Source organism: Elgaria multicarinata, chromosome 7 (genome assembly GCF_023053635.1).
Source record: "Elgaria multicarinata webbii isolate HBS135686 ecotype San Diego chromosome 7, rElgMul1.1.pri, whole genome shotgun sequence".
NCBI classification, from domain to species: domain Eukaryota; kingdom Metazoa; phylum Chordata; class Lepidosauria; order Squamata; family Anguidae; genus Elgaria; species Elgaria multicarinata.
The window spans coordinates 106,736,446-106,752,394 of NC_086177.1; the positions used below are offsets into that span (position 1 = coordinate 106,736,446).

General features: G+C 42.4%; 1 protein-coding gene across 1 annotated transcript in view; it reads right to left on the reverse strand.

The window, feature by feature from the left end:
- FAM135B (family with sequence similarity 135 member B) overlaps positions 1-15,949 on the reverse strand; it is a 194,087-nt gene that overhangs the window by 117,334 nt on the left and 60,804 nt on the right. Inside the window, exon 2 of the mRNA XM_063131171.1 lies at positions 5,429-5,524. Coding sequence (XP_062987241.1) covers positions 5,429-5,505 — 77 coding nt within the window. The 5' untranslated portion in view covers positions 5,506-5,524. The remainder of the gene's footprint in view (positions 1-5,428; positions 5,525-15,949) is intronic.

Consider the following 15,949-nt stretch of genomic DNA (forward strand, 5'->3'; position numbering starts at 1 on the left):
TCAAAAGAGTGCTGGAATGCGCTACAAGCTGTATATCAAAGAGAAACAGCGGGCAGTAAAATAATTCTAACCCGGAAACTGTATGGAATGAAGCTGAAACCAGGGGAGTCTATGTCAAACCATTTGAAAAGCATGAGAGAACTCTTCAATCAACTCAGGGCACGAGGGATGGAGTTTACAACTATACACCAAGTCTATGTGATTTTGTCAAGTCTTGATTCATCGTACGACGCGGTTGTCACCATGATGGAAAGTCAAGAGGAGAAAAATTTAACCCTCGAGTATGTAGCTGGAAAACTACTGGAAACCTATGAAAGAAGACAAGCTTCAAAACAACAGAGCCTTAAACTTCCTGTGGCTGAATTTCAACAAAGCCATAAATCTTCTGATGTGGTGGCTGCATTAAAGGCAAGGAAATGTTTTAATTGTGGTTCCACAGAACATTTACGGCGGGATTGCAACAACAACAAGAAGAAAAAGCAGTCGACAGCAAAGTGGAGAGAAGAAAACAACATGAATGAAGCTGAATCAACAAAGAAGTGTCTTCTAGCAAGAGTCAAAGAGACAATGAATCCTTGGTTTTTGGACTCTGGGGCTTCAATAAGTATGGCAAAAGACAAACTTTCATTTGTAACCTTGGAAACTTCTACTTCAGAGCAAAAGTGTGTTACCCTTGCAAATGGAACAAAAATCCAGATATGTGGTGTGGGTAATGTATATTTTGATTGTCTGGGAGTTGAACTACAAAGTGTTTTATATGTACCAGAATTAGAAACAAACCTTCTAAGTGTGTTTCAGTTAACAGAAATGGGGTATGAGGTTTGTTTTACTGAAGAAAATTGTACTATAAAACAGGGAAACAAGGTGTGTGTGCAGGGAATAATGAAAGAATCTTTGTATGTGATTAATACTTGTACAGAAAATGAAGTTGTAGCCAGCAAAGTCACAACAAAAACAATAGCCAATTGCAAACCACACCAAGAGTGTATCCATTTAACTCATAAAAGATTTGGTCATGCTAACTATAAAACAATTTCTAAGATTCCAGAATTGTGTGAAGGGGTGAAAATCAAACCATGTTCTAACTATGTAGAATGTAATGTATGCAGTGAAACCAAGTGTCATAAGTCAAACATTCCAAAACATAGTGAGAGAACAACAAAAAGAATTTTTGAATTAATTCATGCAGATCTTGCAGGTCCTTTTGAGACAAGTCAAGGAGGAAACAGATTTTTCTTGTCTATTGTTGATGATTACAGTAGATTTGGATTTGTGTATGTGTTAAAACAGAAGAGTGAAACTTTTGGAAAGTTTAAAGCCTTTGTTAAGTGGAGTAAAAATAGATTTAAAGAACCTATAGCTAATCTAAGAACGGACCGGGGAGGTGAATTTCTTAGCAACCAATTAAAAAAATTCCTCAGTGATGAGGGTATACAACATGACCTTACTGCTCCATATTCACCATTTCAAAATGGAGTTGCAGAAAGGAAAAACAGAACCTTGCAGAACATGTTAAGAGCTCTATTGAAAGAGTCAGGATTGTCTAATCTGTTTTGGGCAGAAGCTTTGTCCACCTCAAATTATTTGTTAAACAGGCTTTACCACTCTGTACATGAAAAAACCCCATATGAAATGTTTTACAAAAGAAAACCTAGAGTGTCACATATAAGGGTTTTTGGAAGTAAATGTTTTGCTCATGTTCAGAAAGAAAACAGACCAGGAAAGCTAGCTCAAAGAGGTTTGGAATGTAAACTGTTGGGATATGATACACAAACAAAAGGCTATCGTTTGTGGTCTCCATATCACAAAAGTGTAATTGTGAGCAGAGATGTAGTTTTTCATGAACAAATGCAGGAAACAAAACAGTATGTAAGTTTGCCTGTAGAACAAAAAGCTGTAGAAACAGAAGAAATTCCTGAACAATCTCAGCAAGAGAGGGAGGAGGAAGAAACTGTGGAGGAGGAAACTGTGCCTGTAACTATGCCAAAGCGACCAGAAAGGGAACGCAAAGCTCCAATTCGTTATTCAGATGAATACCAAAGCAAACAGGTTTCTCATAGAGCTTTACTAATAGCCTATGAACCTACTTCATTTGAGGAAATTCAGGAAATGGAACCTACAGAAGCTCAGGGCTGGCATGAAGCAATGTCAGAGGAAATCAGAGCAATGGAAAAAAATGAAACGTGGGAGCTAGTACCTTTACCTGAAGGTCGTAAAGCCATTACATGTAAATGGGTATTCAAAGTAAAACAAAATGAGAAAGGACAGGTGGAACGTTACAGAGCAAGATTGGTAGCAAGAGGATTTGCTCAAAAATATCTAATAGATTTTGAAGAAGTTTATGCACCTACAACAAAATACTCAAGTGTAAAACTTTTGTTAAAAATTGCAGCAGAAAAACAATTGAATGTATTTCATTTTGACATCAAAACAGCTTTCTTATATGGAGATTTAACAGAGGAAATTTACATGACTCAACCAAAAGGTTTTGTTAAAAATCCAGGGTTAGTTTGTAAATTGAAAAAATCCATATATGGTTTGAGGCAAGCAGCAAGGTGTTGGAATAAGAAACTGGACAATGTATTGATCAAAATGGGTTTTAAACAAAGCAAAGCTGATCATTGTTTGTACACAAAACAGGATGGTTCAAATGTAGTGTATTTGCTGATTTATGTAGATGATTTGTTACTGGTTTTTAATGAAGAAGAACAGAAAAACACATTTGTAAACCAGCTGCAAAGACATTTTGAGTTAAAAGACCTTGGTTCAGTGAAAAGTTATTTGGGAATGCAAATTTCAAAAGATTCTAACACAGGGTCATTTCTGATTGAACAAAGTGGCAAAATTAAAAAATTGCTGGAAGAACACAGCATGGAGAATTGTAAAATTGTTGCCACTCCTATGGTCACTGATTTTCAAAATCAGACAGACAGTACTGAAATGGAAGACATACAGAAATATCAGAGTGTGATTGGAAGTTTACTTTATCTAGCAAACCTAAGTAGACCAGATATTACATTTGCTGTAAATCTTTTAAGCAGAAAAATGACAAAACCTTCTGTAACTGATTGGACAGCTGTAAAACGTGTATTGAGATATCTAAAAGGTACAATCAATCACAAATTGGAAATATCTACACACAAAGATGGAAATTTCTGTGTTTATGCAGATGCTGACTGGGCTAACGCAATTGATAGAAAGTCTACCAGTGGAGCAGCATTCTTTTACAATCAATCCTTGATTGATTGGTATACAAGAAAACAAAATTGTGTAGCAACCTCTAGTGCAGAAGCAGAATATATCAGTTTATCTCTGGCTTGTAATGAGATTGAGTGGTATAAACAATTATTTGCTGATCTAAGGTTGGAAATTGAGACACCAGTAACCATATTTGAGGATAATCAGGCATGTATTAGTATGGCTACATCTGAAAAGTGTAAACCAAGAACTAAACATGTGGATGTTCGTTATTCTCATGTGAAAGATATAATTCAGAAGGGCTGGATTAAGCTTGAATATTGTCCATCTGAAATGATGTTGGCTGATTTATTCACAAAACCAGTATCAATGGTAAAACACAAAGAGATGCTTTTAAAGCTGGGTCTCAGATTGTAACACAATTTAAACAACATGCACAAGAGGAGGACTGTTAAGTATATGAAAAGAAATACTTGCTTAGTCATTAAAATTGTGTGTGTATGGCTATCTCAGGGTTAAACAGAGAAAGTCTATCTGTGGGCAATTACCTTGAGATAGAGGCTGTTCTGGGAACCTTGCCAAGATTCTAAGTTAGCCTCATCACAGCTGTATGTAATGTAGATAAGAATTGTGTAGATCTGTATATAGTTTCTCACTTGTGTAAAATGGAACTGATCACTGCTCTATGATCACTGCTTACTGATCACTGCTCTCTGTGTATGCCTCAGTGTGCTGATCTGAACTGATCTGAATTGAACTGCACAGAAGCCTGAAGGAAATAAACCAGCTCTGCTGTGTAAGAACTGTGTGATGTGTGTTTGTTTCTGAGCACAAACAGAGTTCCAGAGAGAGAAAAGTTCTGGCACAATAACCCAACAGTTTGCCTCCATCCAGAGCTCTGAAGGCAGGTAAGGGGGAGGGGGCTCACCTGGCGGCAGTGGCGCAGTCCGTGCAGCGACGGCAGCTGAGCCAAGTAAGGGGGCAGGGGCGAGGGGGGCTTACCAGTGTCCGTCGTGGTCTGGTGCAGGCTTCAACTGAAATTCAGGCCTCAGGTCTGCTTCCGCTTTGAGGCCTGGGCCTCAGTTGAAGCCTGTGCCAGACCGCAATGGAGGCAGGTAAGTGGGGGGAGGGGGCTTACTTGGTTCCGCCACTGCAGTCCATGTGCCAACGGCGGCAGAGCTAGGTAAGGGGGCAGGGGGGAGAGGGGCTTATTCGGCCCCCATTTTGTCTCTCCTTCCCCACTTACCTGCCTCCGCCGTCCACTGCAGAGGCAAGTAAGTAGGGAAGGGGGGCAAAATCACGATCCACCCCTCCAGATCTCACTCCGCGGAGTGGGTGAGGGTCAGATCGACCCAAAGTGGATCTGTCCTATCCGAAAGTTCTGGATCGGGCCACAAAGCAGTTTTGGGGGTCCGTGCACAGCCCTAAAAATACATGTATTTCAAAAATGATTGCATTTCAATTGATGCATATATTTGGGGGGAAATACACGTGGAGAGCTTTGTCTATAGGGTGGTATGGAAATGCAATAAGCAAATAACTAACTAAATAAATCAATATGGATTTTCAGTGAAAAAACAAAACAAACAAAGTTATAGCCAGATCTATCGCAAGCAACATATAACACATTGAAAGTGCCATGGGCCCCAACAGTTGTCAGTGCACTTCAATACCATTATAAAGCAGTAGAGTAGATCCTGCCATGACTCAGGTTGGACCAAGCTTTGAGATAGAATTCAGAGATCTTTGGCAGGCTCAAATATTGCTGATTCACACATCCCTAGGTGTGTATGTTCGATCCCTTAGTGGTTTCCCCCACTAAAGAATGTTGGCAGTTTGCGGGGGGGGGTTCTCTGAGCCTTTTGATACCCCCCTCACCTTTTGTGGCTCTGTTTTGGCTACTGAAACAATGACACTCACAACCTGGGGCTCATCTACACCAGGAAGGATATTCCACTCTGAAAGAGGGATGAAAGCAGTATATCAAAGGCAGGAGCCACAATACAGCTTTATAGCAATATTGAAGTGCACTGACCAGTGTTGGGACCCATTGACACATTCCATATACCACTTTCATATTGCTTTCATAGTGGAATATCCTGCTTGGTGTACATGAGCCTCTGGACATTGGAAAGAGAGGGGATGGTTCTCCTCTAACCATGGAAGTCTGACTTATTTCAAGATACTGCTGTCTTGCTCGTGTGCTTTACAAGAATTGTAATTGACTCACCCTCTCTGGAAGAGATCCACATTATGGAATTTGTGCAGCTCCACAGAAAACTCGACAGTTCCCTGGACCTCCGACATGATGTTTTCAGGTCATCACCTAAAGAACGGGAAAGAAAGGAGGAAGTAGTTTGGAGCGGTCTAAGCAGATGGAAAAAGTAGTGCTTGATAGCAGAAGCTTCTTGAAACACTATATCAGGGCTGAGCAGAAAGTAGAGCTCTGGACGCCCCCTTTGTACAAGTGGTCTTGAACAACCTGCAAGTTTCAAGTTCCAGGCCAGGTTCAAGGATTTAGGAGTTCATTGTGGAGATGCCGCACAGTTCTCTACATTTGTTCTACGTCCAGATGCCTGCGCATGCACAAACAGCTTGATTCCATGGTCATAGCAATCCCAAAGGTTGCAAAATAGATATATGTGTTCCTCCTGACACTTCCCCCTCCTCAAATGAAAAGAAGCAAGCAAACAAAATAAAACAATCAATCTACATCTACTCTTGGAACAGTTTCACATTTTAGACGTGTACATTTTGTCCAAATTAACCTGTCCACCGTACACCTGGGGTCAGTGCCGGCCCAGGTTTTTCAGGGCACTTGTGGAAAACACCCTGCAATGTTGCATAAATTGTGCTACTTGCAGCCATCTTTTTGTGCATATATTTCCATATATGGCTTACCTGAATTTTGGGTCAAAAGATGGTGTGTGGACAAGTGCAGAACTGCAAGCTTTCTCGGCACAGTGTACACTGAATTGGGCAAGTTTGGGGGTCCACAAGCTGGATTGGGGAGGGGTGCTGAGCTGGTGACAACTCACTGAACTCAAGCCCTAAACTGGATGCCTCCAACATCTCTACTTTTTTTAAGTTACCCAGTTGAGTTTAGCAATACTTGCAAGCTCGTGAAAGATCATTGTATACATATGAGGATTCAATACCCATTGAGTCAGTACAAGAACACTTGCCCTCATCTTGATTTGCCTGGTTCTCCATTTGGGACAGCCAGAAAGATCAGCTATAGATAGATAGATGATAGATAGATAGATAGATGATAGATAGATAAATAGATAGATAGATAGATAGATAAATAGATCATCCATCCCACCCTCTCTCTCTCTTTCCCTCTCTCTCTGGCTCAGTTCACACAACACAAAAACCGCCAGTAGTTTTAGTAGTCAACGGTCAGTTGAATGGTCAATGGTTGGTATTTGTGTCATCGGTCAGGCAAAAACCACCCCACGGTTGACTTTTCCATCAAAACAAACAAACAAACAAACACTGGAGAAACACAACCGGCTGCAGAGTGGACTAGTTGCTCAATCAAGGATTATTGTGTTTACTGAACTGAGCCAGTGGAGTTTGTGACCCATTCAATGGACTTTTTCACCTGGCTATAGGGCTCCTCAGCAAGAGTGGCCAAAGCTGTGCTGGCCACTCTGCTATAGCCGGCACAACAAGCAGAGGCAGCTGGGATAGCACCGGGAGGACTAAGGGAGGAGGGAGGGTGGGGAGAGGGGCTGTGGGCGTCGCTAGACGAGGCCTTAGCGTGCCTTCCAACCTGGTTACCCTGCTGTGCGTCCAGATGATGCACAGGGGAATCCGGCGGCAGGCTGCAGTGAGGCCTCCTCCAACGCGCCATAAGCGAATTCGCTTATGACGCGCTTTTTCCCCAGCTCCGGCCTGAGGCCGGAGCTGGGGAACGTATAGCCACTTCTGCGGCTTTTTGCGGCTACTTGCTTACTCGCGAATAGCCGCGAAAAGCCGTGGACCTGCCTGGCACAGCGCTCATATGAGCGCTGTGCCCATCGGCCCGGGGACAGGGGGGAAAGAGAGGGGAGGGGGAAGGATGGCAGGGTGGGTGGCAAGGGGGGAGAGCGGGTGACAGAGGGAGCACCGTGCGCCACCGCCGCCCGAGCAAGCAGGCGAGCGGCGCTTGCCCGGGCAAGCGGCGCTCGCCTGCTTGCTCGGGCAGCGGCACGCGGCCCTCCCCCCTTGCCACCCACCCTGCCATCCTTCCCCCCCCCGGTTTTTTTAAAAAACACCCCTTACCTTGCTGCAGTCTTCGGGCCACCCGGGGCCCCTTTAAACAAACAAACAAACAAAAATGGCGGACGCCGCAGGGCTTGCGTCCTCCCTGCAACTCCGCCATCTGGAAGCCTGGGCGAGGCGCGCTAACGTTACCGCGCCTTGGCCCCGCCTCCCTGCCAGCGTAAGCCAGCAGGTCTAGCAAAGCCCTGTGTCAGTCAAATGCCGGTTTGACAATGAATCCACTCAATGCAAGCCTCAACTACCCACAGTTGTGTAGGAACATGTTTTGTGGGGAGTAGCTGCAAAAAACAGAACCGTGAGTTGACTACTCCACCCACCATTGACTAACGTGTTGTCCAATGTTCTCTCTCTCTCTCTCTCCAACACCTTTGGCCAAGGCAAGCCTGTCAAACCCACAAAAAGACAGGTGAAATCTCTTCATCAGAGGTCTTATATTGCCCAGTTAGCCAAGCAATGTAGGGTTGTCTAAAATTGCAGGAGTATACATTTCTCCTAGAGGGGCAAAACATGATAAGAAATTACCACAAATATCATCATATTCAGCACCATAAAAAAATGACTTTTTTTCCCAGTTGAATGAGGAAGAAAACAAAATGGACAGATTTGTCCAACCAGGCTTAAGGATTTGAGTGACTTGCTCTGGTCTGGGAATGAATCCCCGTGTATTCAACCATATTAGTGCTGAATTTCTTTTCTTCTCATCTTTAAGAGCTACATGGCAGACAGGCACATCATGGTCCTCTCCAAACTGCAAATAGCTATACCTACTTAATTTGGCTGTTGCAGATGGATGAGAATTCCATTCCAGTCCATTTTGATAAGCATTATTTATTTATTTATTTATTTATTACATTTTTATACCGCCCAATAGCCGAAGCTCTCTGGGCGGTTCACAAAAATTAAAACCATCATAAAACAACCACAATTAGCAAAATTCTTCAAATCTGTGAGAGGGAAGAACTTGAGATTTAGAAAATTTGAATGTGGGAGAAAGAAATACTGACTAATTTGTCAATCCGTAGAGAAAACCAGTTTTGATTGATTCATGTAATATTAGACCACCAAGCCAACAAATGCTCTCAGGGAAGTTTACATTCATAAATCCCAACAATACAGCAAAATATATTTTAAAATATTAAAGAGACAGCAATGAAGTTAATGACCAGAGCAACAGCTTAACAATTAAATGACTGCTAGAAGAAGGAGGTTTTAGCCTGTCATCTAAATGCATCCAGCGAGGATGCCAGGTGGATCTTCCTGGGAAAGGCAGGGGCCACTACAAAGAAGCCTATTTTCCTGGTAGTCACCTGTTGCACCATTGTAGGTGGAGGCATCCAGACAAGAGATTCAGGTGGTGATCTTAACAATCAGAAGCAACATTAGTCTTTCCTCATAGGAAAAGTACTACAGCCTTTTGATCATTCTGATTTCCTCTTTCTGTGTCTTTTCTGATAAAAAAATCAACCCAACTACCCCCAGACAAAAACTTCTATGGATTTCTTTGGATTCTTAGAATATTGATTGATGTCCTGTTCACAGGAGACCTAAATCAACAGGGGCAGACTGTGGTCACACTGATGGGCATTGCCAGCAATTCTTATGGAACAGGATCAGTCCTAGCAATCTAGGATATGTGGGATCAAAACAATTTTGGTCGGTTTTGTGACTGATTCAGACAGGACATTCAACTGACTGCAGCTCAAGTGGTGATTTGCATGCAAGAATGAGTGATGACACCCATAACTCCTGGCCCTGGCCGAAAATGCCATCCCCTTTTTTTCAACCCCATTCACAGGGTCGTGGAAAATGGGGAAGAGCATTTCACCTATTTTAGGCGGCATTCAGGGTGGAGTGAGGGCAAACCTCACCAGTCCAGGCTAGTGCTTCTCCTGGCTATCAGCAGCTGGCCTTCTGTGTTCCAAATTCACTGAGAATGACTGCAACAGGACTTAGCATCACTCTGACAGAGGTTTTCATGTAGAAAAAAAAGTATCTGCCATCTGCAGCCACCACACCATAGAATCATAGAATCATAGAATAGCAGAGTTGGGAGGGGCCTACAAGGCCATCAAGTCCAACCCCCTGCTCAATGCAGGAATCCACCCTAAAGCATCCCTGACAGATGGTCACTGGATTCACCAGTCCAGTGAGTTTCATTCCTCTACGTCCCCATTATCAAAAGTTGACTGGAGGGATTTCCTCTAGTGATGCAATTGAGTCTGGACACAGGGCTGAAGTCCAGGACTCCACACCTCAGGGAAGGCCCAGGGAGTGTCAGGAGATGGGGCAGCATTAAACAGGATCTCAACATTAGCATGGTAGGACACAATAGCCCATGATCTCAACAAGGGCATGCTAGGACACAATAGCCCAGTTTGGATTATCACAATGGGGGGGGAACAAGCCATAGTGGTTTATTGTCCCTGCCACTCATGCCAGTTGCATGCCAGGGAGGATTTGCATATGTCATGCAAACCTGACAAGGGTGGCTTGTTGCCATGGCTAACTAGCCGTGCAAGAACCCTATAACAGCCCTTGGTTCTGAATGGCTTACTAACCATGTCAACAAGCCACACTTGCTGGGTTCATAGACAGAGCAAGCCACAATGGTGAGGGTAATTCTGATACTGCGAACTGGACCAATGGGTCTGATGCTGCTTACTGCAGCATCCTCTCTTCATCATCTTCATCATCTTCTTTGTAATGTTATAGTCAATGCTCATTTTGTAGGGGTGTGTGTGTGTGTGTGTGTGTGTGTGTGTGTGTTTACTTTAAAAATATACACTCCTTTCCTACAGCAAAATGCAAAACTGTACATGTTCAGAATATTTATTTTTTAAAAAATCCTGGCTGGCAAACAGTTTCTGTTTGCTCTAGCATATCAGTCACATACAAGCAGTTGTAAAGTATGGAACAGAAGGGGGAGGTGAGAAATATTATTTGTGTTTCATAAATGAGGCAATACACATGCCCATTTCATACACTCATGGAATCATAGCATAGTAGAGTTGGAAGGGGCCTTTAAGGCCATCGGGTCCAACCACCTAAATGGAGGAATCTACCTTAAAGAATACTTGTCCAGCTGCATCTTGAAGGCCTCCAGTGTGGGAGAGCCCACCACCTCCCTAGGTCATGGGTTCCATTGTCGTACTGTTCTTACAGTCAGGAAGTTTTTCCTGATGTTCAGCCGGAATCTGGCTTCCTGTAACTTGAGCCCATTATTTCGTGTCCTGCACTCTGGGATGATCGAGAAGAGATCCTGTCCCTCCTCTTTGTCACAACCTTTCAAGTACTTCAATAGTGCTATCATGTCTCCCTTCAGCCTTCTCTTCTCCAGGCTAAACATGCCCAGTTCTTTCAGTCTCTCCCCATAGGGCGTTGTTTCCAGACCCCTGATCATCCTGGTTGCCCTCCTCTGAACACTCTCCGGCTTGTCTGCATCTACCCTCACTCCGTGCCCCAGAGAGCTCTGGCTATTGGGTGTTTAATTGTTGCAAACCGCCCAGAGAGCTTCGGCTGGGGGGCGGTATATAAATGTAATAAAATAAATAAATAATAGAAATGCAATAAAAATAAATAAATAAATACAATTATGTCTTGGGTCTAAAATCACATACCTGTTATCTATGCTTCCTTCACTTGTGCTATTGAACTCCAATGCCCCACAAATTTGGCTTAAAGTTGTCAATTCACCTTGCATCACTTTAAATATAAGATCTTTCTGTGGTGTCGGGTCATATACTCACTTCCTAGTTATCAAGTACTGAAACATCAAGTTCTTACATGCCAAGCAATGTAAACCTGGCCAAGCAAACCCAACAACACTGAACAAGAACTGGATAACTGAACAAGAAACACACAGGATCATTTAGATTCTGAAAATCGCCATTCACCAACACACGGCAACCTGCTTATCCAACCTACCTGACTGCTAATCAATCTGTCCAGCACTGTGGAGTTACTCTGGAGCAAAAAATAATAATAAGCCTTGCTATTTCCGTCACACTCGTCCGTTTCCATCACCAAATTCATCCCCAAAAAGAAAGGAAAAATGTCAAGGACAATGGAGCAAAACAAAACACCCGAGGATCTGAGTCAGTGGCTCAAAAGGAGGGGGGGGATTCTTTCCAGCTTAGGACGCACACAGATATTCATAAGATATTTGGCAGGCACTATGTTATATTCAGATTTCCGAGGAGGCTGGAATTTGGTGGAAAAATAGAATTATATATACAAAAATCAACCCCCCACCCCCATTACGATTATGAAATACAGTCCCGGAAGAAGAAGAGAAAAATCTCCCTCTGTTCCTCGCACTCTCTTTCTGTCTGTGTGTGCTGCTAGCTCAGAAATCAATGAAGTCAGATTCAAAGGACCAAAATAATAAGCAGTCTCTGAAATAAAGGGCAACAGTGACTCATACACTAAGACGTGCTCAGTTACAATAAAGTGTCTGGGGAAAAGAGCTGAGCTGGATACATAAAACACTGATCATCATCTTCATCATCATCATCATCATCATCATCATCATCATCATCATCTTATATCTCCTTTTTGTTCATCCTCAACAGTAGCCACCAATATTTCCGCAGAGGCCAGAAACTCTCCATCTTCATAGAAGACAGTTTTGGCTCATAGCAATTCATAGCTCCGAAGTGAACCTCCGTGTACAATGGCACTAAGCCACTGAACTTGAGATACCAGGAACAAACCATGGCAGAGAAGCATGATGGAAGCAAGGTGAGATGATTGATTGATAGATAGATAGAGATGTCCTACATGAATAAATGCTAAAGGAATAAATTAAACAGCCTTTAAGAATTTCTCGCTGCTAACTGTTCATTTACTTTTGGTTCCACCTATGAATATACTGATGTCTCGTACCTACTTCTGCAGACATCTGCCATTTTTCATAGCCATGTCCATTCCATGCTAGTTTCTAGCATTTTGTTTTATTTTCGCAGACATAAATCTGTATTGAATTTGGGGGGGACGCACTTTTAAAAAAGTGCATTTTTTGTATGCATTTTTGTACAACTCCACTAAAGCATTCTCATGCCCATTTTGAAATGTAAATACTTTTCTGAATGCACTTTTCAAAAGTGTGCATGGAACTTTTTTTTGATTCCACAGAGCTCATTGCAAGTCCTGAAATGTATGAGATTTTAAACGCAAAAAAAAAAGCATCTATGTTGGTTTCCGGAGGCTGCAGGCAAAAGAAATCCATCCCCTCCCACTGCCCCCCAAAAATCCATCACAGCGGATTCTTCACAAATCCATAGATCCACCATTGTGAATACAAAAGGCATTTTCTCCATCTTCCATGAAGGAAATCCTTGACTATTTGTTGGTTAGGCAATTCAGAGCTTCATAAGATGCCGGGAATCCTGTACGATCCACACGTCAATGGATTAGTTTTTGTCAAAGCAATCATGGAGGTTAGTGAGCACTTCTCTTGTCCCATTGTTGAGCTGTTCATTTTGCTCTCTGAAGGAGAAATGTAAAGGCTGCATGACATGAGCAATTCCCTAAATTCCCAAATCCGATTTATTTTTCCCCATCCTTCTAAGTTGCAGAACGCTGCAAAGCTCTGCCACAGCAGAGAGATGTTGAATAGGGAAATGAAAAATGTGATTTTAGACGATTCCTCTTCTCCTTCTCAAGAGGTTTGCTCCATATGTTTTCAGAATGCATGGAGGGAAGATTGAACCCATTCCCCACCCATAGGAGGCTCAATGCCATGATATCATATCAATGATGTGGGTAAGGTTGACCATATGAAAAGGAGGACAGGGCTCCTGTATCTTTAACAGTTGTATTGAAAAGGGAATTTCAGCAGGTGTCATTTGTATGCAGGCAGCACCTGGTGAAGTTCCCTCTTCATCACAACAGTTAAAGCTGTAGGAGCTGTACTAGAGTGACTGGATACAAAAGATGGCAGGACTCCTGCAGCTTTAACTGTTGTGATGAAGAGGGAATTTCACCAGGTGCTACATGCATACAAAGGACACCTGCTGAAATCCCCTTTTCTATGCAACTGCTAAAGATGCAGGAGACCTGACCTCTTTTTCATATGATCACCCTAGTTGTGCGTGACTGATTTTTCACTGGCTTGGCACCCTGGATGCCAGTCCGTGGATCCTTGTCTTTGCCCAACTTGGTGCACATTGAGCTTCAGTCACCCAATCCCATACTGAGCCACTATTTTGCATAAACATGGCAGCTTGGCCTTGTTTTTAGCAAAGAGCCACTTACACAATTGGTAGCTGTGAAACTTCCAGCCTACCGTACATTTGCTTTTGAAGGCAGTGGTTTTACAAGCCTGTCTGCACCCACCAAAGATCTTATCTATGCTTCAGATACAATTTGGGAGTCATGTTTCTTAGAGACAGGAGGGAATGCTAAGCCCCCATTTTTTCTGTTGTATCCTCAAAATAGAAGGATGCAGAGAAGATTTTTAGCAGCCAATTTTTGGTCGTAATGGAAATTCTTGTATTTGGGGCAATATCTATATCTATATCTATAGATATAGATATAGATATAGATATATATTAAAAAAAATGTTTAAATTTTTCCCACTGATGAAAACTATGGTGGTCTGAATGCGTTTGAGTTAGTTGTGTGTTGTATGTTTTTAGACTATTTAGTGTAAATTTAAAGTGTTTAAATTTGTTTAATGATTAAATATATTTTCTACAAATAGTTGATTTTATTTTAGTATGTATAGCTGCATTTGAATTTTGAACATTGTTTCATATCAGTTTACTTAAACCTATTTTGTTTTTTTGTTTTATTGTTTGTGGTTTAATACAACACTTTTCATAATATTGGCTGTCTTTATCATGATGTGGTATTTTTTGTTTAATGCCCCCACTTTTATTACATTTTTGAAAAACTTATGTTTGTATACTGCTCTTGGAATCTGCAAGGTTGAAGGGAAGTTTTAAAAAGTATTGTAATAAATAAACAAAGAAAATGGAGGTCTGTGGCCAGGCCAGCTGGTGCAATCCTGATCACATGGATATCTCAGCAGGGGGTTCTTTCATTTGTGATGCGTTTATTCCTGCCACCAGGCTCTTAAAGTTTGATTTCATGCTCCTTGCTGGATATATTGTTTTTTTGTTGTTGTTGTTGAGAACTGTTTTCAGCATTGTGCATGTCTAAAAGTGAAGTGACTAGAATTACTCTGTGTGTTTGTGTGTGTGTGTGTGTGTGTGTGTGTGTGTGTGTGTGTGTGTTTAACCAGCTTGTTGTATCTTTAATTGTTGTACTGCTGTTTCTCTCTATCCTTTTGTGAGCTGTTTGGGAAGAGTCTTGATTTTTAAAGAAGACTGATAAAAATGTCTACAAGAAAGAAATCTAAAATAAAACAATGAGCGCATAGGTAAGCGAAGAATCAAATGCTAAGCAACATGCTTTTTCCCCCTTTCTTTTTTCAAGGTGAACTGAATGAAGCAAAGCACTGAAACCTGTACACATACAAACAACACTCGTGGTTAAATAGCTCTTTCATATCTCTGAATAGGAGGCAGTAAGGATGGTTTGAAAATATGTTTTGAAAAGACTGATGCCACTCATCATTCAGCTGGTGCAACTTTGGCCACAGCTAGACCTAAGGTTTATCTTGGGATCATCCAAGGTTCGCCCCTGCCTGAGCACTGGATCCCCTGTGTGTCACCTGGATGAACAGGTTTGACCCCTGGACGATTCAGGGATAAACCTTAGGTCTAGCTATGGCCCCCATCTCTCCCCAACACTTGTGGGGGCAGGAGATAATGAGTGCAGTTGTTCTGGCCCACATGGTGCAGCCTAGCCCATAGGGAGGAAAGTGCAGGTTGCTACATAAGTTAGCCATGAATCCTCCAAACCCTCTTTTCCTGGTGCAGCACCCCTGTAGCCTACGCTTTGCTACAATAAGGAATTAGCCTGTTATCCATGGGGACACTTAGGCCTTAGCTAGACCTAACGTTTAGCCTGCAACAGAGGTGGGAAGATCCCGCGATGTGTTTATTGCAAGATCCCTCCTCTGTTTACATGCGATGCATGACGACCTCAGAAGGAGAGGCATCGCAGCCGCCATTTTAATTTTTTTTAAAGAGATAGAAGCTCACGAATGTTTGTGCTCTAAAGGTAAGTGCTGTTTTTTTTTAATTTCTCTGCTCCCCCCACCCTACCACCGATGGGCGCAGCTCCCAGATCCTCATAAGGAATCATGTGGCTCCAGGTCAACCAGTGGCACCTGGACACACATTCTGCGGTCTCAGGCTCAGCCCGGGACTGCGGAAAAACTGGGGCCAAAGGCGAGGGCTATATCCCGGGGCAAGGGAGGAATGATCCCTCCCTGATCCCGGGATTTGATTTGATTTATTACATTTATTTACTGCCCCATAGCTGAAGCTCTCTGGGCGGTTTACAAAAGTTAAAAACAGTGAATATTAAAAAGTGTACAAAATTAAAAACCATCAAAAACATAAACAGTATA